This window comes from Diadema antillarum, unplaced genomic scaffold, assembly GCF_040938485.1.
Source record: "Diadema antillarum isolate AM-2024a unplaced genomic scaffold, OU_Dant_1.0 seq00001393_RagTag, whole genome shotgun sequence".
Taxonomy (NCBI): domain Eukaryota; kingdom Metazoa; phylum Echinodermata; class Echinoidea; order Diadematoida; family Diadematidae; genus Diadema; species Diadema antillarum.
The window spans coordinates 10170-32953 of record NW_027272148.1 but is presented as its reverse complement, the minus strand read 5'-3'; the positions used below and the strand labels follow the sequence as shown (position 1 = coordinate 32953).

The 22784-nt window shown below is 39.6% G+C and overlaps 1 protein-coding gene across 1 annotated transcript in view; it reads right to left on the bottom strand.

Moving 5' to 3' along the window:
- The window catches only part of LOC139708979 (uncharacterized), a gene marked incomplete at its 5' end in the record, with an annotated part of 104951 nt that extends 82738 nt beyond the window's left edge, over positions 1–22213 (bottom strand). The window contains one exon of the mRNA XM_071620947.1: positions 22069–22213. Coding sequence (XP_071477048.1) covers positions 22069–22213 — 145 coding nt within the window. The remainder of the gene's footprint in view (positions 1–22068) is intronic.
- Between the last annotated feature and the right edge of the window lie 571 nt (positions 22214–22784).

Sequence of the window (22784 nt, the reverse complement as noted above, 5' to 3'; positions counted from 1 at the left end):
TAATAAGTAATGGAGTGTGTACATTCGTGCCACATGCTGAGTCAGAAATGAGACATTCGTCGGTCAAAATGTGCCCGCACGGTTCACCGAGTCGGGCCCCGGCGAAGTCAACACGGGCATAATGAGAATTTGAGCCATACACGCTCACTTCTACACAATGGAGTGAGAAAAAGCCCTAGAATATATACTTAATGCATGCATCGTGTCAGCGATAAGTTTAATGGGCAAATGAAATACTCATCAAACATAACTCCCTGCATAGTGTATTAAATGGGTGCATCATATCCATACAATGTACAAGCAGGATGAACTGTAAAGCATTTCCAAGTTAACATGACCATGATGAGCAGTAAACAAGAGACCCGCGGGTCTAGCGCTCACCTGAGTATCGCAAGTTCACCTTTCACGCAGTCACTAATCTAAATTATTCACAGCTCTACCAAAATTTGACCAGGCATTCTCAAGTAGAAGATGAAACTGTACAATAAGGGCCCAAATTTTTTAAGATTCCTTAATTTGGGGGGGGGGGATTGGGGCCCCCTGGGGCCCTCTGGGTGGGGCATGGTGCCCATTTTTATAAATTGAGATCCTGACCCCCTAGGGATGCTACCTGCCAAGTTTGATGAAAATACATCATGAGGTTTTCAGGAAGAAGATGAAAATGTACAATTCAGGTCCCCATTTGGACCTTCCCAACCAACCCCCCCCCCCCTGCCCCCAAGAGGGGCACCCCTTGATCTCCTATGAACAAACTTGAAAATACAGTCATTAATGTACTCACTCATAGTATTATCTTACCTCTATAACTTCTGATTCTAGAGAAGATTTTTAAAGATTCCTTCATTTTGGGGGTTTGGGGCCCCCCTGGGGGCCCCCTGGGTGGGGGATGGTGCCCATTTTAAGAAATTGAAATCCTAACTCCCTAGGGATGCTACCTGCCAAGTTTGGTGAAAATGGGTCATGGGGTTCTCAAGAAGAAGATAAAAATGTACAATTTAGGCCCCATTAGGACCCCTCCTCACCCCCCTCCCCTGGGTCCCAAGGGGGGCACCCCTGATTCTGCCATGAACAAACTTGAAACTACAGTTATCAATGTACAAACTCATAGTATTAACTTAGCTCTATCACTTCTGGTTCTGGAGAAGAAGATTTTTACAGATTCCTTAAGTTTGGGGCATTTGGGCCCCCTGGGGGCCCCCTGGGTGGGGCATGGTGCCCATTTTAACAAATTGAGTTCCTAACCCCCTAGGGATGCTACCTGCCAAGTTTGGTGAAAATGGGTAATGGGGTTCTCAAGAAGAAGATGAAAATGTACAATTTAGGCCCCATTAGAACCCCTCCCCACCCCCTCCCCTGGGTCCCAAGGGGGGCACCCCTAATTTTGCCATGAACAAACTTGAAACTACAGTCATCAATGTACTAACTCATAGTATTAACTTAGCTCTATCACTTCTGGTTCTAGAGAAGAAGATTTTTACAGATTCCTTAATTTTGGGGGGTTTGGGCCCCCCTGGGGGCCCCCTGGGTGGGGCATGGTGCCCATTTTAACAAATTGAGTTCCTAACCCCCTAGGGATGCTACCTGCCAAGTTTGATGAAAATCGGTCGTGGGGTTTTCAAGAAGAAGATGAAAATGTAAAAAGTTTACGCACGACGCACGACGGACGACGGACGACGCACGATGGACGACGGACGACGCACGACGCACGACGCACGATGCACGACGCACGACGGACGCCGGACGAAGGGCGATCGCAATAGCTCACTTGAGCCTTTGGCTCAGGTGAGCTAAAAATGCATTTAAAGAATAGACATTATCATAAAAAAAAAAAAATGTGTCCTAATCTTTGAAAAAAGAGAGATTATTCTGCCAAATATTTTCAAGTATGGTATGATATGTTTGTTCACTTAAAGGGGGGGACACTACAATTTGTTTGTTTGACAACTGGCATTTAAACCACTTGTTTTTTTCTTGCCATAATTACCAATGATTAAAAATGCCCGTGATACTACCTGCATTCATTTGAATTACTAGTACTATGTGTATTTTGTCTGGTGACACACTCAGGAGGGGTGGGGGAAATCTACACAGAACTAACCTGCTAACCTACAACTACAAGAAGGTCAGGTTTGGATGTATCCCTGAATGCTGATAAAAGATAAAAAACTCAGCAAGTCAAGCTATAGAGAGCCTTGACATATTGAAAACTAGAAATGTCGCTACAGCGACTGGTTATACCCCCGCCAAACAACATTTCATAAGCTTTGGTCAAAAAACTGAGGAAGTAGTTAAATCCGCAAGATCTTTCCTTGATCTTCTGCCATTAATATGCCGTTACCATGGCAACGTACTTTCGGGTACTGTCGAAAAATGCGTCTTGCACATCTACAACCAAAGGCACACATCTGTACCAAATTTCATGAAAATTGGGCAAAAACTGAGGAAGTAGTTTGCAACACAAAATTTTCCATCATTTTGGCTCATAATATGTCAGCTGTTACCATGGCAACATACTCTTTGTCACTGTCAAGAAATGTGTCATGCTGACCTATATCCTAAGACAAACATTCAATATGAATTCCATGAGAATTGGAAGAACACTGATGAAGCAGTTTTGCCATGAAGCATTTTGCCCTATATTTTACCAATAACATGCCGTTACCATGGCAACGCACTTTTTGCCACTGCGGAAATATGTGTCTTGCACATTAACATATTCAGATGAACATCTGTACCTAATTTCATAAAAATTGATCAAAAACTGTGGGAGGAGTTCGCGACGCAAGATTTGTACCCATTTTTGCCCATAATATGCCGTTACCATGGCAACATACTTTTGGGTACTGTCAAAAAATACGTCTTGCACATTTACAACCCAAGGCACACATCTGTGCCAAGTTTTATGGGAATCAGTTGAAAACTGAGGAAGTAGTTCGCGACGCAAGATTTGCAACGGACCGACCGCCCGACCGACCGCCCGACCGACCGTCCGCTGATTCCTATATACCCCCTTCAAACTTCATTTGGCGGGGGTATAAAGAGTCAAAAGACAAAGCACACACAAAAATACACAAGATAAAACATTACCCCCCCCCCCAACACACACACACACACACTGCATTAGAAATACTCATACAGCATTATGCATCAAAAGTTATTGGACATGAGGATGTGATTATGCGGATACCTCAGAGGGGGGTACCAATGCACCTGCTCACTGGTATTGCAGAGTACAGAATTAACCCCCACAGTCCCATTATCTCAATGCCCTGATGTTGTATAAATTCAGACTTGTTACAACTGGTAGTGACAGATAACTTGTAAATGGCAATTATAGTGTACACTCAATGAAATGCCTCTCCTCCTCACCAGGATGACACAAAACAAACTCAACTTGTGATATCAAGTAAAAGGTCATGTACAAAAATTGTATGACTCAAAGTGCATTATTTCCACACCAGAAAAGTTGGCTTACATGAATGAGATAAACTCAGATGAACGAAATGTTTGGAAGAGGTTTGATCAAAATTGAACCTAAAAAGGGAAATGTATTTGTATAATGTATTTTTCATCGTGAAGTAGTGAAAAACAAATTTCTGTTTTCATGATTGAACAGATGATAAATACTCATATCATACCATATCATCAAAATAACTTGAAATTGCACCTTTACTTTCATGCAGACTCTTACATGTCTGCATTGAGAATGAGCTCATCTGGAGGATACCACGTGAGGTGCTATGCACCCATGTGCCTGCTTTTCTTGGGGCAACCAAAACTCGCTGTTTGGAATTACAATGCAATGTTGGGCAACTGCTGGTAGCTATAAGACACGAACTGCTTGCCCAATGGGCATTCAAATGGAAAGAATGTTGTTCAGGAAGTCAGCTTGCACAATAATTTGGCACGAAAGTAATTGCACTTGACTTTAATGTCAGTTGATGATGCGATACTGGTATGAAATGACAAGATAAATGCTTTCAATGCAAGCTCAAATAGGCACAATGCAAAGGTCCTGCTGCCAAAGTATGTAATTAATGGTCCTTTCATCCTTCAGGCTTTCCTTTCAAGATGCAGTGCTATATTAGCAAGATCCGACACAGTGTGATATGGTACCGACAACAAATCCAGTTTATATTTCAATACGATATGACGTGACATACATCTGTATATGATATTCTGATATTTTACAATGTACATGTGGATATGTCAGGACCTACATCATATCAAATATCATATTTAAGAACATCTTTACTACAATCTTTGTGACAGAAAGTACAAAGGTCATATTGTTGATACTATAATGCATACAACTACAGGAATCTTTTATAGGAATGTTGTTCTTTTTTACTGCAGGCAGATCAGCATGCCAAGCCATACCAGTACAGACAGTGTAGGCACCTCATGCACAGTCAAGCTACATGTATGCTCCACAGCATCGCACACACATTGATCGGGCTACACGTGATGCACGACACACTTCCAGCCAGGGCTCCGAGGGGATCCGACTCGTGTCAGCCCCGCCGCTCTCAATCCATCTCACGCCGTCTGTGTGCACATGATTACCATGCTCACTTTAACCCACGCAGCGCCAACATCCTAAAATCCTACTGACATTGTATTTAAGGCATGCTGCCGACGGGACTGGGAGACTTATGACTGACTGCATGGTCAGTTCAGTGTATAATTTAACTCTAACAAATCATTTAATCTCAGAGTAACAGAATGGTGGGGTTTCATCAAAATTGGACCTAAAACGAGATGAGTCTTAATGTTGCACATATTTTCAGGAATTAGTGACATTAGTAGCAACCACATAGGACCTAAATATCATGAAAATTAGTTGAGTTGATGATGTCATGGCCATACAAGTCTTCCACCCCCACATTCCCATAAATCTTTACTAAATTTCCTTGTTTTGACATAACATACAAAAGAAACAAATATTGGCTCACATTAAATCTCAGTTGTGTGGTAAACAGTGTGGCAGTAATGGCTTTTGGAGGGAAAATGGTTGCACCAGTTCTCAATTTATTGCCCTAAAATATGACATTTCTATGATAGTTTTTAGCAGAGATCAACGAAAGACTTGCATAATTTGATGACATCTCATCCCCATGGCTATTAATAAGTTCAATATGTGGTTGTGACGAATACCATTATTTGCAGAATGCACAAGAAACTTTTAATTTTCTCCACTTTCGAATTTCATCTCTAATTTCGCTCAAACTTCTTCCATACTATTCATTTGATTCTACTCTCTTCATCAAAGGCAACTTGAACACGTTGCCATTCTACATGGTACACTACCAAACAGTAAAATCACACAGAACGGCGCTTCCGAACTCCACACAATCAGCTTGTGCAGATCTCAGGCATGCATTACAAGGATTCTTCTCCTGTGCGTGATCCACAAGTGGTGAGGACAGCATCCAATGCAGACGTACATGACGTGTGAATCACTCAGTGGGAATCTGCCTGTTCTCTACCAGAGGACCCAAGAGTGTCATATCCATGCCCTACATGCATGTTTTTATCAGTCATAACATGTCTGGGCCGAGGGCCTTAAAGGGACACGTCCACCTTGTGGCAGAGCAGAACTTTGCATGCAAATCTACATGGGAGTTTTTAAAGGGGAAATTAGCTCATTATGGCAAAATAAGGAACAGGAACTTACAAAGCAAGATTCAAGCGTGACAAACTGTCTACCAAACAGTTGGTCAAAGGTGATAGTAGGGATGACAGATTAGTCTAATATGTGCTTTTTCTTCCACTTTGTTTTAACCCATTCAGACATCAACTCTGTACAAGTTCATCTCACTAGATATGAAATAAAATAAACACAACTTCAACTATCAGAACTGTGAAACTTTTCCATGACAAGGCCAAAAACCCTCACTAGTTGAAGACACCAGAATATGCGAAATGAAAGGAAGACAGTCAATCGAACCAAGGTACCTGCATCACCTTTAAGTGCAAAACCAGAAGGAAGTTGGATTATAGACACAGCTCTTGGAATGTGTCATTCTCAGCCTAGAATATCAGTAACTTCCACAAGTTCATGGGTCTCAAAGACGATGTGATTGTTGCTGCTGTTGTTGTGGACAACATTGACAAGTAGCAAAAACATTCTGAATGTTTGTCAACAATGCATTACACGTTGGAGGCAAAGAGGCAAAAATCAAGAAGACAAGCCAGGTATGGACATTACCAGTGTGGCCCAAGGCCATCTAATTCTTCTTTTTTCTAAAGTCTTTTAGTGGCCTGATCGGGCTGGTAAAATTCAAAAATGACATTTCATATTTCATATTTCTCTTTTACTTCGGGCCACTACATTTCTTTGTTGGGCCACCAAAATTTCACATTCAAAGATTTAAGTGGCCTGAACAGGTCACCAGAGAAAAATGTCATTGTCGAGCTATGCTATTTGTAGTGGCACGGACTACACGTACAATGTAGTGCAGTGGTGTCATATCGGCTCACACCAGGAACCAGGAAATCTTCAGTGACCACCAACCATCTAAATTCCTACAGACGGTTTTGGTCTGAAACATTTTATTTTCAGATGAGTCTTGTTGGAGCCACAGTATGCCACTTGACCTGCAATGCGTACAATGTCCTTCTATACCATCCATTTCTGACTCCAGGAGTCAACAACACTGGTTTGTTTTCTTTCCTCTTCCCCTTCCCCTCCATTGCCTTGTGGTCATCGGTCATCACCGCTGGCCTAGACCTGCTTGCAACTTCAATGACACTGCAGGAGGCACATTCACACACAACCTGGAAAAGCGCATTTGGAACTACGATTCAAATCACGCCTTACGTTTTTTGCGCTCTTGTTCATACATGTACAGCTGTACCTACATTTGTACATGTACATGTACATTGTACACAGGCAAAAAACATTGCAATCCAAATTGCACCAGTCAACGAAGGAAGGAAAAATTGCGACCCAAATCACACCAGTTTGAGCGAGGCCAAATGGTGCATGCATGAGTTCTGGAGTTTGACCTGATTTTGACCAGACTCTGACCTGACTGTCCAGTGCGCACCTTGAATTGTGGAATGTAAAAAACTAATACGACTTACAGAGTGTTTACACACATTTCGCACCACAAACAATCACAACTTTTCTCTGCAAGTGTGACTATTTCGGAAATGTCACACTTAAGTGGTGAGCGGATTGTGATTTAAATCTCATTAAGAGTCAAGATCAATTATGTCGACACACATTTAAGAAAAAACTGGGTTTGCATCGTGATTCAAATCACAATGCAAATAATAGAGGCTGTGTGAATGGGCCTCCTGAGGATCTTCCTCAACAAAGGGAAACAAAGGGAACGGCACACAAGTCTTTCAAGACACCTGCTCCAATAGTCAAAAGTGAAGAGGCCAATTAAATATTGCCAATGGAATCATCAGGTTTGGTGGTAGCAAGGCAGAAAGTGCTTTGATACAACAAACCAGATTTTATGATCGATCCATACATGTATGTAGTTGTGACTCGCCAAAACCAAGGTTCAAATAGTGAACAAGATTATAAAAAGGATTACTGCAAGGTATAACATAACTTTGAAGTTTCATACCTACTTTATATTATCTAGATTTCTCTGTTCAATAATTTGCGAAGACTGAAAGCATCATCCTGTAAACATGTCTTTCACTCAAAAGAAAGACACTTTAGGGCTACTTGTGTGCTCAATTGTTGATTTTTTGTTTTATCCGTTTCGAGCATTATCATAAAGTGACATACATGTAGGCCTACATTGTATGTGTATGTAAATCAGCAGAGTTTAACCATTGATGTACTTTTGAAAGTGAGCCACCACTGTTAAACTGTGCCTTTAACCCGTTCAACATTCTGACTTCAGAGCTGAATATATTGTATAATGTACACGATGATGAACTGAACATTGCTATAAAGGACAGGCTTGATACAGACATGATTCAGCTATACGCTGCCAGACACTGGCATTTCCTCTTCTTTCCATCAACATTCAACGGCTGCCTCAGCAGGATGTGCATGTCATTCCTGACGTCACGACCCCATGATCAGATTTGGAATGTGGCGCATTTTCTGTCCCATTCTGTCCCAACAGCTTCTCACAGCGACCACGCATGCACAACCCACACAAAACTCAACTGCGAATTCTCTTCAGAATGCACTATTTAAACCTAGGCAAGGAGCTAATTGGCATTTGTCACTGCTGAAGCCCATTGCGCAAGCATTCAATTAAATGACTGGCTTCCTCCCCCCCCCCCCCATCACCCAAGTCCACTGATCCTACACAAGAGTCATTAACATTTCTCAGGTCGTCAAGAGGAGTGCCAAGATTAATCTAGCTGCGACAAATTCCTGCTCACTCCCTCGCTTTTTTTTTATGTATTACTTATATGACAGGAACTACATGTACAGGTAATGCAGAAAAAAGCCTTGCATTAGCCACACTGAAGCAGTAATTTGGCAATGGTCTAACCTGTTGTCATCTTCATATCGACTACTAAAGCCAATTCAACGTATCACAAAATGGCTGGTAGACTTCCACAGAGGGAGTATAGTGTACAGGCATGTGGCACAAATTCTCCATCAACATTCATATCATCACACCATGGCAACGAGTTGATATTGACTCTTTTATTGTGCTTGTGAACACTACTTCCTCCAAACCATGCCAACTCAATAGAAAAATTATACGATCCCACGCATTACTGTACGAATACTGCATGCTGTATCAAGAAATTGATACGCCTGGCTGCGTACATGTACAAATGTACATGTACACTGTACATGGAACACACCTTGAACATATGACATGACCTTACTTGTAGGTACATGTATTTTTAACCATAGAAACATTTGTGGCATAAAACTTTCACGAATTGGTGACTGGTGTTTAATGCATTGTGCAGACAAAAACTTTCATGTGTGCACATATTACTTTCACATATTGGTTCCTTCCAAAATTTGCATAAGTTTTATGCACATGAAAATGTCTGGTTTTACAGTATAAATCCAGACATGTTTTCTTAAAAAGTGCATTGATCACACAAATCAATGCTGTCAACACTCCCCAAACAGCTAGGATCTACGTCATACAAATTTTCTGTGTTCATTTCCTGAGATGACGAGTTATAATTGCCCTGTAAATACAGTACGCGCAATAAGAAACGCCTCCGTCAATTTCGTTTTCCAACGAAAGTTCGTTATCGATCGAGTAGCAACGAAATTTGGACGAAATTTGGACGAAATTTCGTTATCGATCCAGTAGCAACGATTCTGACGCTTTGTGGACGCATTTCACGCACGACCGCCCGCTCAATTTCGTTCGGCAAATGCGTTGCTCGTTCGGAAAATGCGTGTTCGGAGCTCGGCAGTTTCGTCCAAATTTCGTTAAAAGCGTCCGTGATCCAAGGCGCACATGGAATACAGTACACACGTGTGTGTGTAGTGGCCACATCCACAGCCGCTAGCCGGCAAGAATCACTGCAAGATTAGACTCAACAAGTACTAGTAGTAGCACAGCGGTCGGGAATGAGAACAGTAGACAGGCGTGGAATTCACCTGATTCACATAATACTATTAAGAATGGTAACATGTATACATACATCGATGCCGTTTTCATTGAAGCAATTTGTAAAAGTTTTAGTTTCCCTTACCCTAGCTGTAAGTACGGCACCGTTAGCAGATTATTCACTGCATTTGTAAGTCACCTGATACATCACATGTTGGTATGCGGGCTGCATGTAACCAGGGAATGTGCACGTGTGGGAAAGGCGAGTGCGCCGTATGTGCGTCGCAATTGCCATGGCATGGCTCGCTCGGCTGAACGAAACAGAGATGTACGATACATGACAAGACCCAGTATAAGGCCTACTAATTGTTCACGTGTTGTTGTTTTTTTTTACAAGCAGAAAATAAACAACTGTTGATCATGAAATAGACTAAATTACCAATCAGAGATCATTCGGGTTCATAGTATTTAAGAGAAATCACGCAATTTTGGCGAGGGTGAACCCACAGGAACCCACAGGAACCTTATCGTAGAATGCCGACCAAAAAGAAAATGGTTTCACTAAAATTGCGTGTACGTAAAATCCATTTGAGTATAGAAAGAAAATTAACCCCCAAAAAGAGGAAAAAAGAAATTAGAAGGATTTGTTTGCCGTTATTTGGTCATTAAATATATTTTCTTTCTTCAGCAATTGCGCGTTACATTGCCCGTTTTTTTATTGAATCAGGGCCCTGTTGCATAAAACCCTTACCGCTGGACTTACCGCTCCTTTCTATGCGGTAAGTCTTAAATCAGCGGTAAATTTTATAATCATTGATGCTGACGGTAGTTACTATTGAAATTCAATGGTAAGTTTTATGCAACGGGCCCCAGAAAAGCAAAAAAAAAAACTAGAGATTGTAATTTGTCATCACTGACAAATTAAGGTGATCCGATTTTTTTTATCAATGATTCGAGTCCTGATCGCAATAGGCATGACCATACAAGTTCCATCTCTGTTTAGAGACATTGGCCGTGTGATGTTTGCATTCTCATTTAGAAAAGGGAGTCATATCTGCCATCTTTGGTACCAAATTCTGTATACACTGAATAACGAAGATACAGCAATGAATACATATGACCTTTGACCCACCTTTGCACTCCCAAGATTGCATCTGATGAAATAGTGGTTATTTTGTGAAATGATTCTCGCGACATCGTCTATACGTGTGAAAAATATGGGAAAGATAGGACAGGTATTCACTAAGATACAAGATGAAACATTTATGACCTTTGACCCTAATTTACATTCCCAAGATGTCCGATCTAGTAGTTGTTATTTTATGAAATAATGTACGAGACATGAACTAAACATGTGCAAAATATGGGGGTGATAGGGCGTGTTTTTCTTGAGTTATTGCAAAGAAAGTTGCAGAAAGAAAGAAATATCTCAATACATAGAAGATAAGCTTTAATTTCAACCAATTTTTTATCGTCATCCCGACATCGTATGAAAAAACAAAGGAAACTAAACGATAGCGCAAAGTCTCAGCTACAACATATTAAAATCTGGGAGAAATTCACCGAAGGGTAAGTGAGCTAGTGCTCGATAAAGACAATCATGTCAATTTTCACATTAAAGAAAATTCCCTCCCATAGAGATAACACGTCATAACGAAGATACAAAAAGAAGTACATATGACCTTTGACCTCAATTTGTACAGACAAGATGGCATCTGAGTAAAAAGTGGTTATTTTGTGAAATGATTCTTGTAACATGGTCTTTGCGTATGCAAAATATGGGAAAGATAGGACATGTATTCACTAAGATACAGGGTGAAACACTTATGACCTTTGACCCTAATTTACATACCCAAGATGGTGTCCGATCAAGTAATTGTTTTTTTATGAAATAATTCACGTGACATGAACTAAACATGTGCAAAATATAGAAGTGATAGAGGCCGTTTTTCTTGAGTTATTGCAAAGAAAGTTGCAGAAAGAAAGAAATATCTCAATACATCGAAGATAAGCCTGAATTTCAACCCAATTTTTTGACGTGATTCTGACATCGTATGAAAAAACAAAGGGCACACTTACGGTAGCGTAAAGTCTCAGCTACAACATATTAAAATCTGGGAGAAATTTACCGAAGCTTAAGTGAGCTAGTGCTCGATAAAGATAGTCATGTCAATTTTCATTTCCAGAAAAACTGCACTCCCATAGAGATAACACGTAAACTGGTCAAATTTGACAAGATTACTTTCAATCCATTTTTACGAGGTGATACCGTTATCCAATCAAAATATTGTAATTTTATGTTTGAAAGAACATGAAATAAGCTACATCATACTGAAATCTGGGTGAAAATTGACAAAGGACTAGTGAGATATGCTCGAATGAACTTAAAATTTGATGACGTCATTTTGAAAATTTACTTTTTTTACTTTATTAAGAAATTTGATATCTTTTAATCATTTTGTCAGCATTGCCACCCCATGAAATGACATGTACAACTCATCAGCTTTCAAAATATGTACAGAAAATGGGGGGTCACCGTCCATCCTGACGAGTAAAATCGGATTTAAAATTGGCAGTTTTTTGGCATAGTTGCACTGTATATCGCCATTGACGCGCGCGCGGAATTTCAACTTTGACGGGCCCGTATGACGTCATATTGAGTCGGATTGACTTGAAACTTGGCATAAATATTCCTTAACATTTCAGACATCCGATCAAAGTGAAAAAACTGGAAATTTCAATTGCACATGAGCTGTGCGTGCGTATATGCGCGCGCGCGTACGCGTCCGTCCGATTTTTTCAATTTTTCAAAAAATGCTCCAAATGGTCTGAAACGTGTGCAAAAAAATTTTGAGCTCGATTGGAGCATACAAATATTTCAACGCGCGCGTACGCGCACGTTTTAAGAGAAAATATGAATTTTGAGAACATGAGTAGAATGCGCATAATTTGAAATATATGTGACGTAAATTTCATTGAAAAATTTCATTCCATTAATGAGATATGATTGAGAATGTGTTTTCATATAATGACGTCATAGTGACGTCACGGTCCACTGATCACAATGATACATTAGATTTGTCGTCTTTGGGACATGATGCATACATGGTATAATTTTGAAATTGATAGGCAGCGGACTTTCTGAGCTAACCTCTGCACAACTTTTGCGGAGAAATAAAGAAAGAAAGAAGAAGAAAGAATCCGTACAGATACAGAAGGTGATCCGAAGGATACTCGGATCACCTAATAATATTCAAAACAAGACAATTAGTTTGATATCGTTTATTTCTTTATTGGACAGAGAGATAATTCAAAGCGACTAATTCAGACTGATTCTTAGTTTGACTTGGCTCTTTCTTTCTTTCTTTTTTTATTTTATTTTTTTTTTTGGGGGGGGGGGTTTGAGGTTCATGTTCGTTGTACCCATGCACCCATAAGGTTCATTAGGACGAAAATGAAACATTCAGATACACGCGACTTCCCTACACGAAAAATAGATGTTCGTAAATGTGATAGTCAAATTATGATTCATAATTCGAAAATGCACGAATGTTTGTGATTGGATAGGTGCGTTATTGTCGGATTAGCAAACCTTCGGAGTACTGTAGTATCGAGCCTGTTGTATTCAAGGATAAACGAACTTTTGAAATAATGAATTTTATATTCAGAGTAAGACAATAAGTTTAATTCTTATATACCTGTAGTTTGACATCGTTTATTTCCTAGTTGTGAAGCGGGAAGCGAGAGATAATTCTGAAAAGAAGTATATATACAGTCATGCAGACGGAACGTGAAATATTCAAAGCAGCTATGAGATTAAATCTTAAGTTGTTTATTTGTTTGTTTGATTGCTTGTTTGTTGTTATGCTCAAGCGTTGGTGTAATTATATATACATTTTTTTTTTTTTTTGGGGGGGAGGCATTTTTGTAGTACCGAATGCACGTAAAGTTCGCTGATGCGAAAGTGATAAAATGTTCCGTAACACGCAAATTCCCTAGACCTTGTAGATGTTCGTACCTAGTGTGAAAATAAAATGTATTACTATTATTTTGTTTCCCCCATTGTTCGATGGGTATAGCAAACCTTCGGAGTGTCAATCCTTTCGTTTTCGGATGAACGAACTTCCTTAACTCACAACACCATGTTTCAGAGTAACAAACTAGTCATTATTTTATTCGGGCATTGGGAATAGTTCAGGAATAAAATATAGAAGGGAGGAAAATCTTTAAGGCAAGAATTACGATGGATTCTTAGTTTGAAATCATTTATTCATTTCCGTGGTGTTCATTATTCCGAAAAAAAGAAAACGGGTGCGCTATTCCGATGGTTACGGCGTTATTTCGAATCCGAAACACGCATATTCCTTGTGCCTATCCATGTTTGTTGATTCGAAAATGTAATCATGCTGCGGGTAACTGCTATAGGGGGCCATATATTGTTTTATTTCTGTCTATTGTTATATTATTATTATCATTATTATTATTATTATTATTATTATTATTATTATTATTATTATTATCATTATTTTTATTATTATTATTATTATCGTCTTTAACATTATTAACCAATGTTTTGATTAACGAGCATTTTGTGGGCTGTTTTTTGTTGTTGTTGTTGTTGTTTTTTTGTTTTTTTTTTGGGGGGGGGACATTGCCCGATTAGCAAACCTTCGGAGTGTCAATCCTTTTGTTTTCGGACGAACGAATTTCCTTACCTCAGAAGAAGAAATCAGTGTAACAAACTAGTCATTATTTTATTCGGGCATTGGGAATAGTTCAGGAAAGAAATATAGAAGGGAGGAATCCGAAACACGCATATTCCGTGTGCTTATACGTCATGTTTATTGATATGCTGCGGCTAAGGGCCTATTGGAGGTCGTTATACCTTTCATTTGGTGTACGATTTCTTTCGTTTCATATCACTTTATTTGTTCCTTTCATATTCTGAAATATTTAAAGGTAATCTTTCAATTGCCTGCACTGTGTATATATACATGCATTTTCGTAACGGCGATTTCGCGCTTTGCTGCAGTATTTCGAAGGGTGTTTGATGCCAGCCGCTTCGGTGTGCTCTGTGGTAATGTTTATGTGGTTGTCAGGGAGGTTGTTGATACTTTGTCTGTTGACATTTATTTTCGTACAGGCATGGGCGGATCCAGGAATTCTGTACAGGAGGGGGGAGGGGCGCAACTAATATTTCTGGTGCCACTTCCGGGTTTCACTTCTATTCTTTTTTTTCCACGATAAATAAAGGGGGCGTGCGCCTCATGCGCCCCCTCTGGATCTGCCACTGTTACGTGTTTATCTCGAGTGATGGTGATCGTGTTTCTAAATGTTTATAAAAAAAAGGACAAAATTATCCGAGTGATGCCTGATGATAGTGCAAGTGATGATAATCAACGATGCTGATGTAAAAGACGGCTTGCTGTGGATGCTGAGCGTACGTGCCCTTCGTTTATTTAGATAAGTTTTCCCTCTTTTACTCTTCTTTCCCCTCCCAAGAATGATAAAAAAAGAAAATACCTACACCTCACAACAAAAGGAACCACGTGTGAACAACCATCGTTAAGTTCAATCGAAATGTTCATTATTAGCAAAGAATAAGGGGAAAACACGAGTGACGGAAAATGATAGAAGCGACGAGATTGTCTTCTTGTGTATAATGCGGTCTCTTGGGATTGGAAAAACCCCACCCTCTCCCTTTGTGGAAATTTCCACAAAACCAGGTGCGTGCCACACCCCAGGTGCCAGACGAAAGAATGCGCGTATTTGGTGTAGTATATCGATCGAAGAACTCGCGGGTGAGTTGAGTTAAAGGAATCATTGCAAAGATGTTCTGATGTTCTGGTTCCCGAACTGTAAAAAGGAATTGATTAATCACTCAAAAATGCAATCACAGATTTATATGAAAAGTCTCATATGCCTAGACAAATTCACTGAGATGTCCTATGTGATGCAGCCACCACCCGATTAAACGGCAAAATCATGACAATAAAATTTCACGCTCATCAAAACTGCCTATTACTTTTCATATGAATTTTGGTTATCAACACTCGTTCGTGGATTTGTTTGTTTGCATGTTTTGTGTGTATTATTCCTCGATCCTGAAAGACGTAATAATTATTCGCATCGAACGTAAACTGTTTACCGTAACTAAGCCTATGGCGCATTCGATTCATTCAACTTGCAGTAACCTTTAAGGCAGTACAACTGTAAGTAGCACATGGTGCATTCTTTTGAACCACGTGTTTCGCATATCGGCACATCCAAACACATTAGCGATCGTCCTTATGGCAAACTTTCCGATTACAGTCAGGGGAGAAGAAATCGTAATACTGTACATGTACTTACGAAAGTGATTATGCTTAAGATCAAATAAAATGAAGAAGTTTGAAAACAACTTGGCAACACTCAATCAAGTTTTGCATTCTCTCACACAAAAGCTCTCTTGAGAAAATGAAAGCATTCCCTCTCCCCTGCTAGATAATGGAAGTTTTCATTACTAGCCCAGCAAGTTTTGGGAGTGTACATGAATGTTTTTAGGATCGAGTCAAAAGGGACCTAAGTTTTCGATCATAGCAGAATCTTCGTCAGAAGCAAAATGGCAAATAGGCAGAAAAAGCAACCACACACATGTAAAGCGACTTCACACAACAAGAACAGTCAGGAACAGGCAAGGGACAAGGAACAAAGAAAACAAAAGGAGAGGGTAGGATGTCATGGGCAAGGAGCCCAACAGGTAAAGGGAGGGGGATTATATTAGAGCAGGAGGATGGACAGACAAAAGGCAGGGGAAGGTTAGTAATGGTCGTGAGGGCCAGGGGGCAACCATTGAAGGAAAAGGATGAATATGGAGGCAACATCAAACAAGATAAGGAACAACAGAGAGACAAAGAAAGGTAAAGAGTGAAATAGCAACAGCAAAGGGGGGGGGGGGTGAGCAAACAGCAAGCCCTAGAAAGGATCTGTACAAGTACCAAGAGGAGGCAACAAAATGAAAGTTAGAGTCAATCAACAAATGCAATTAACCATATCAAAGTATGGTAATATTAATACAGCAATAATGATGATATTGACAAAACAAATTAGAATAATCATTAAAGCACATAAAAAAGGGGGGGGGACACAAAGTCCATGGGAGAGAAAATGTATACTTGCAAAGCAAGTATCAATAGGCAAATTAAATACGTTTCAAAGAGCTGGTTCATATGAAATCACCTTTGATTTATGATTTTACAAACAAGAATTTTCATCGCTTACTTATTTCTTTTATTACTTTAGTAATGTCATGATATTTCATGATGGTATGTGTTCTGTCTTTACATGGCAAGATAGGGGTTTTTTTTTTCCATCCAGGGTCAAAAGAAGAAAGTGATAGAAAGATAACTGAAAGGATAGAATGGAACACCTACTCAGCAGGCAACACTAAAACAGCCCCCAGGGCCAGGCCATGTCGTCAGTGTCACTCTCGTCTTAGATCATTACAGGCCTACATTGTACATGTATAGGCTACTCGTTTCGTACTCGTCATCGCCAACGTCATGATGGTCGGTCACACGAAATAAATTGCATCATCATAAGAGCTCTTATATCAACACCACTAGATAGTGTAGATTCATTATCATTATCACTATCATTCCAGTCGATCTCATCCACCGCGAAACCCTCAAAATCCTCAAAATCATCGTGGTTAATACTCTCACAAAACACATCTGTAAACGATTCAGACATCGCAGACCTAGCTACACATCTTGCACACAAAAATGAAATGGAGGTGGAAAACTACGATGAATACACAAAAATATCGACGATGGCATTTTACCGTAGCAGAAAATACACAGAGTATCTTGCACCGGAAAAAAAAAATGGATGTGGAAAACTACGATGAGGAAAACTAGGGTGAAAACCCGATGCGTGAAGACGAACGATGAAGACACTTTACGGTAAAAATACTTACACGGAAACAAACGAGTGGGTACGATATTCTCGCACACACGAAGATAATCGACACATCGTTCAATCGAAAAACTCAACAAACACTCGAACAAAAACTCACCCCAAATTGTGGCAAACACGGTAATCACTTAATAAAAATGAGAAAAAATACTCTCTAAAGTATGATTGTACTCTGAAAAGAAAGGGATACAATGATACGAAAGCAAAAGAGAGAAAATGAGAGAAATGGACGGGAAACCTAGAGAACTTCGACGAAAGAAGAGCTAGCAATTCGCGATTAGAGCTAACTTTTCTGTGTGTGTGTGATCGCGTGTAAAGGGTTGAAAGCGTTGAAAGCGCTGAAAGCGTTGAATGCGTCCACAGCTTCGGAAAAGCGTTCGGGGATTTCGTTGAATTCGTTGAATTCGTCCAAAATCCGTCCATGAAGTCTGGACGCAAAAAGCGTTGAAAACGTCCCCGACGAAATCAGCAACGAAAAAAGCGTTGGGACGAAATTTGGACGCACTTTCGTCGGGCGTTTTCTATTGCGCGTACTGTAGATTTCTGCACTGCTGACTAAAGCATGTATACTTCTCATAGTCACTCATGTCTCATACATCCTGCATGTTTCAAAAGGAAGACTGAAAGTACCATGTAGTCCTAAAACACTCGATCTTCAAAGCACAATTAGATTTTATGTCAGTACTATTAGCCTCGTACTTTGCATTATTACCATTTATAGAGCAGTGAAACTAGCTGCATTTCTACACATCATAAATATCATACATCGCATCATATTGCATGTTCTGAATGCTCGCAAGGAGGGCATTAAAAACATACGATGCACAAGATTAAGGTCATCATACACTGTATGTATACTTTACATGGTGCAAGACTGCCAATGTACATTTTGTACTAGCAATACACATACTGTAAAAGTGGATATTTTCGTGTGACTAATTTTTCGTGCTTGGCCCGGCAAGAAGAGTTTCGCGTGTTTTTAATTCCACGGAATCAAGACAATAAGTATGGGAACATATGGCCAGCAGAAATATTTGCGTGCTTTTATATTCGCGCTAGTTTCTGGTTGCACGAAATGCACGAAAATTTCAACACCGCGAAAATTTCCACTTTTACAGTACATTGTACTTTGCAATTTCCTCCTTAATAGCGTGAATGAAATACCTATCCAGTGAATTCTACACTTATTATTAAAGATGTCACTACCACAATTCAAAAATAGGCTATCGAAACATTATATGTACAGCTGTACAATACCACATTTTCATCAAGCCACAACACATACAAATTTACAAAATATGTCTCTTACTTAACCGCAGACAGTCATTTGGGCAAGGGGCGCACACTTTCGAGAACACATTTCTCTTAAATCTTCATATCTTTCCTGATTCGAAACCCTCTGTGAAGTAGAATGATAATTTATGGATTTCATTCCACTGGAAATGTCAGCTGCCAAGAATACTCATTGGCAGGTGCAGGAATAATGGGAAAATTCAGCTTTGACCCTTGCTACACAGATCGCAAGAAGCTTTTATTAATAGCAGTTTGGGTTTCTTTTTCTTTTTCTCTCTCTCTCTTTTCTTGGTTTTTGAAATTAAAAATAAAAAGAGGGTATTGATCAGCACTAAGGAAAGAAAATATCACACCAAAATGTCTTTCAGAAATTTGATAACGTATAGTCTTTGGTTCCAGGTGTGTTTCTACCCATATTTTTATTTTCACAATGTTCTCTCTCCTCACAGAAAAGCCAGACTTCCATGACTCTAGGCTGACTCTCTAACATATTTTCGACATTAAATTTGTGGCTTTCGTGCGCTTTGCTGCACATACAATGCAATCTTCATATTACAGGCCTTTACAGTCACATACAGACACAAAGAGAACACTGGTCTATTTTCAACAAGCTGTGTATTAGTTGTCGAATTAAACTGAAGTGCATCAGTGGATGTGTGGAGCGGGTCTGCAGACACTCCTTGGTAGACTAGCAAAAGTCACAAGCAGTCATTTCAGATTTAATAGCAATGCACACATAGCGAGTATGCTTGAATGTATGAAAGAAACTCGCTCTGTCTCTCTCTCAACTTCCTTGGAATGAAGTCATCCTTCTGAGCTTCTCCTAAACATGATATCTGGCCCCGCAAGTCACAAGAATGCCATTTATTGAATAGTCCGTCGCCATGCCGACTGAGCCAAATAAGGTCGGGTCCTCCTAGCCTTCCGCTATTTTCTTCCGCCCGGCTTCTCTTTCGCCAAAACATGTTTTTAGTTTCAATTGCAAGCAAAGTTTGAACAGGCTGATACTGCTACCACAAATTCCTCGCAACGGATCTCCCTTTGGGATTTCTTTTGCAGCTGGCATCAGACTGGATAAAGACGGGCTTACAGCTTGGGGAACGGTATGGTATGCCACCCGATGACTTGCGCATTGAAAAAGTGACATCAATACCTTTTCCAGTTCTAGGTTTGTTCTCAGTGCTGAAAACATTTCCTTTGAAATATTTCCTTTACTTCTTTCATTTGCGGCGTAATTGCACGATAAGATATCAGTTTGGAGTCAGAGTGAGCGTAATGTGAGCGAAGCACAAGTCCATGCATACAGAATGCAGCGTAATCGGATCAATACCTCACAACTTTCAACTTTTGCTCATACTTTCAACCACTGTTTATCAGCATAATTCTAAATCTGTATTTTTGGTTCCATATTGCAAAGTACAAATGCAAAAAGACAATAAACATCATTTTCAATATTTTTTAGTAAAGTCATAATCAAATAGAAAACAAACGTATCTTTTTGATGATACTGCACTCGTCACTCAACATGAAATATATTTGAAGATGTCATCAAAATCTTCACCATGTCTTTAATAATTACTTTCCTTGTTTTTTCAGCAGCTTCAGTCTCGAATATCTCATGTTAAAGGGACTGTACAGTACTGGTTGAGGTAGGGATTCATGTTTTGAACATTCCTAAGTGAGATAATGAAAAGCCTCTTATGAAATATGAAAGAGCATGTAATTTTAAGAAGGATTCAATGTTTATTTCATGAAAATTGGTTTTCAAATGGCTGAGATATCCAAAACAGTGCTAATAATAAAAGGCGACATGCCCCAACTTTATTAGTATCTCTTTGTTTTATCTTGTTTTTGGATATCTCAGCCATTTCAAATCCGATTTTCATCGAATAAACTTTTGATACCCCTTAGAACTGCATGCTCTTTAACATCTCATAGAGTGGTTTCTGAATACCTCACAAAACGTTAAAAGCTAAATCTTCACCTCGACCAGAACTGTACACACCCTTTAATTAGAATAGATAGATCGGTTCTTGCATTTAAACACTTCATATAGGCCTCAAGGTTGCATTCTTTCATAACGTCAATGATCAATCCCCCAGGAATCATACAAAGATGTATTTGGAGATGGGGTTCATTATTGCATCCAGCCAATGGGAACAAAGTCACTATCTCCTCCATGTGTTCAGTCACATCTTTAAACTTTGTACTTGGACAAGCAAATCAGGTTTATACAAATAATCACTTGTTAAGCGTGAAACAAAAATGACTCATTTTCTACAGAGCTGACACATATGAATTGCCACCAGCACAATCAACAAACTAGTAGTATCAATCAATTGCAACTTTTCGATAAGCAGGGCCTTGTTCTGATCAACACCATCACCGCACTGTTTACTTGGGATTCTGATAAAATGGAACAATATGGCAAAATTTTTCAAAGCATTTTCCGTCTACCACTTAGGCTTTAAGAGACATCAATCTTACACAAGATACACTTTTCATCTGGTAGAAAATAGAGACTCTGCACAAAATTTGTCTTTTAGTACTGAAGGGAGAGAATGCAATAAATGGAACAAAACATTTTAGGAATTTTTTTTTGTTCAATGAATACATATCCTGGCACATCGCATTGTGCAGTCTGATCTTGTCAGGGATATTTATTGTGTGTATGAACAAGGGAGAGATGTTAAGGCTTTAGCAACTAAGTGTAGAATATGGACAACTTGATTTCTGACTTCATTAAAATCAGGACTGTTTGCTTAATAGGGACTAAGGTCCTACATGTATTCTAAAACTATTCTGCGGTGTAATTAAGTAGCGGGGACTGCACATTCCTGCATAATCAATAACATGGCTCACATGACTGGAAAAACTACTCACATAAAAAAACACTCATCAAAAAATATGTTGGCTTCATGCTGGGATTTTTCTTTAATTAGCTACATGTATCTCAAACTATCATGTACAATGCTGATTTGGGCTTCAGCAATCCAAACATACAAAGTCATCTAAAGAATATATATGTAACATTGTACAAAACAATCTGAAAAGGCAACTCTTGTAAATCTTTTAATAGTATTGATGATTTAATGAAAGGAGATGGTTTTTAAATCAATTTCTATCACAGTGCTTTCCATCATGCTATAATATGTAAACTTTGCCACAATACGGTCCTTGACATGGAAGGCTGTTTGTCTTGTTGCATCTGAAAAACAAAGACAATACTGATTCATTCAATCACTCATTCATCATGGCCACGCCTGCCACCTGCACCAGGAGACGAATGCAGCGGCTGTCCACTCACCTTAGGTTTAGGTACGACAGAGCGGTGAGGTTGATGATCTCGGGAGGAACCACGCGGATGACATTATTGTAACAGTTCACCCTCTGGAGGGCGGTGTACGCACAGATTTCGCAAGGCAGCTCGGCGAGCTTGTTCTTTGACAAATCTGCAAGACAAAAATATACAGAGAGTACGGACATCAAATCTCAAATCGGTCACAAAAATATCAGAACTACGAAAGTACTCGTCAGGGGCCTGCAATGTAAACATACAGACAGAGTCCTCGGCTGAATGCACACGAGGAGTGATTGGAAAAGTTTAATACGAGGGGGGTTCACACCGATGCGAATTGACATGATACAAATCTCAGGATTTACATCACGATCCTTTATTATAGCTTAAGATTTTTGTCAGTGTGGACATAAAAATCTCACTATAATAGCATGATCAGCATCGCAATCCGAATTCCAAGAAATCTTGTGATTGTTTCCGAACTACTGCAATAGGTGGAGAAATAGCACGATAATTTGCACAGCACTGAGTATGTGACCACTGGAGGAAATGAGATTGAGAATTTTCTATCCCATCATTCAAAACATGCATCACAACAGCGCACCAATGCAAGGGTAAGGGCCACCATTTTGGTAAATTTTGCATTTTCTTTGTTGTTTTTTCACATCCAACAAAAAGAAAAATTTGAATGCACGGTCAATGACACTTGCGAGGCCATGACATCA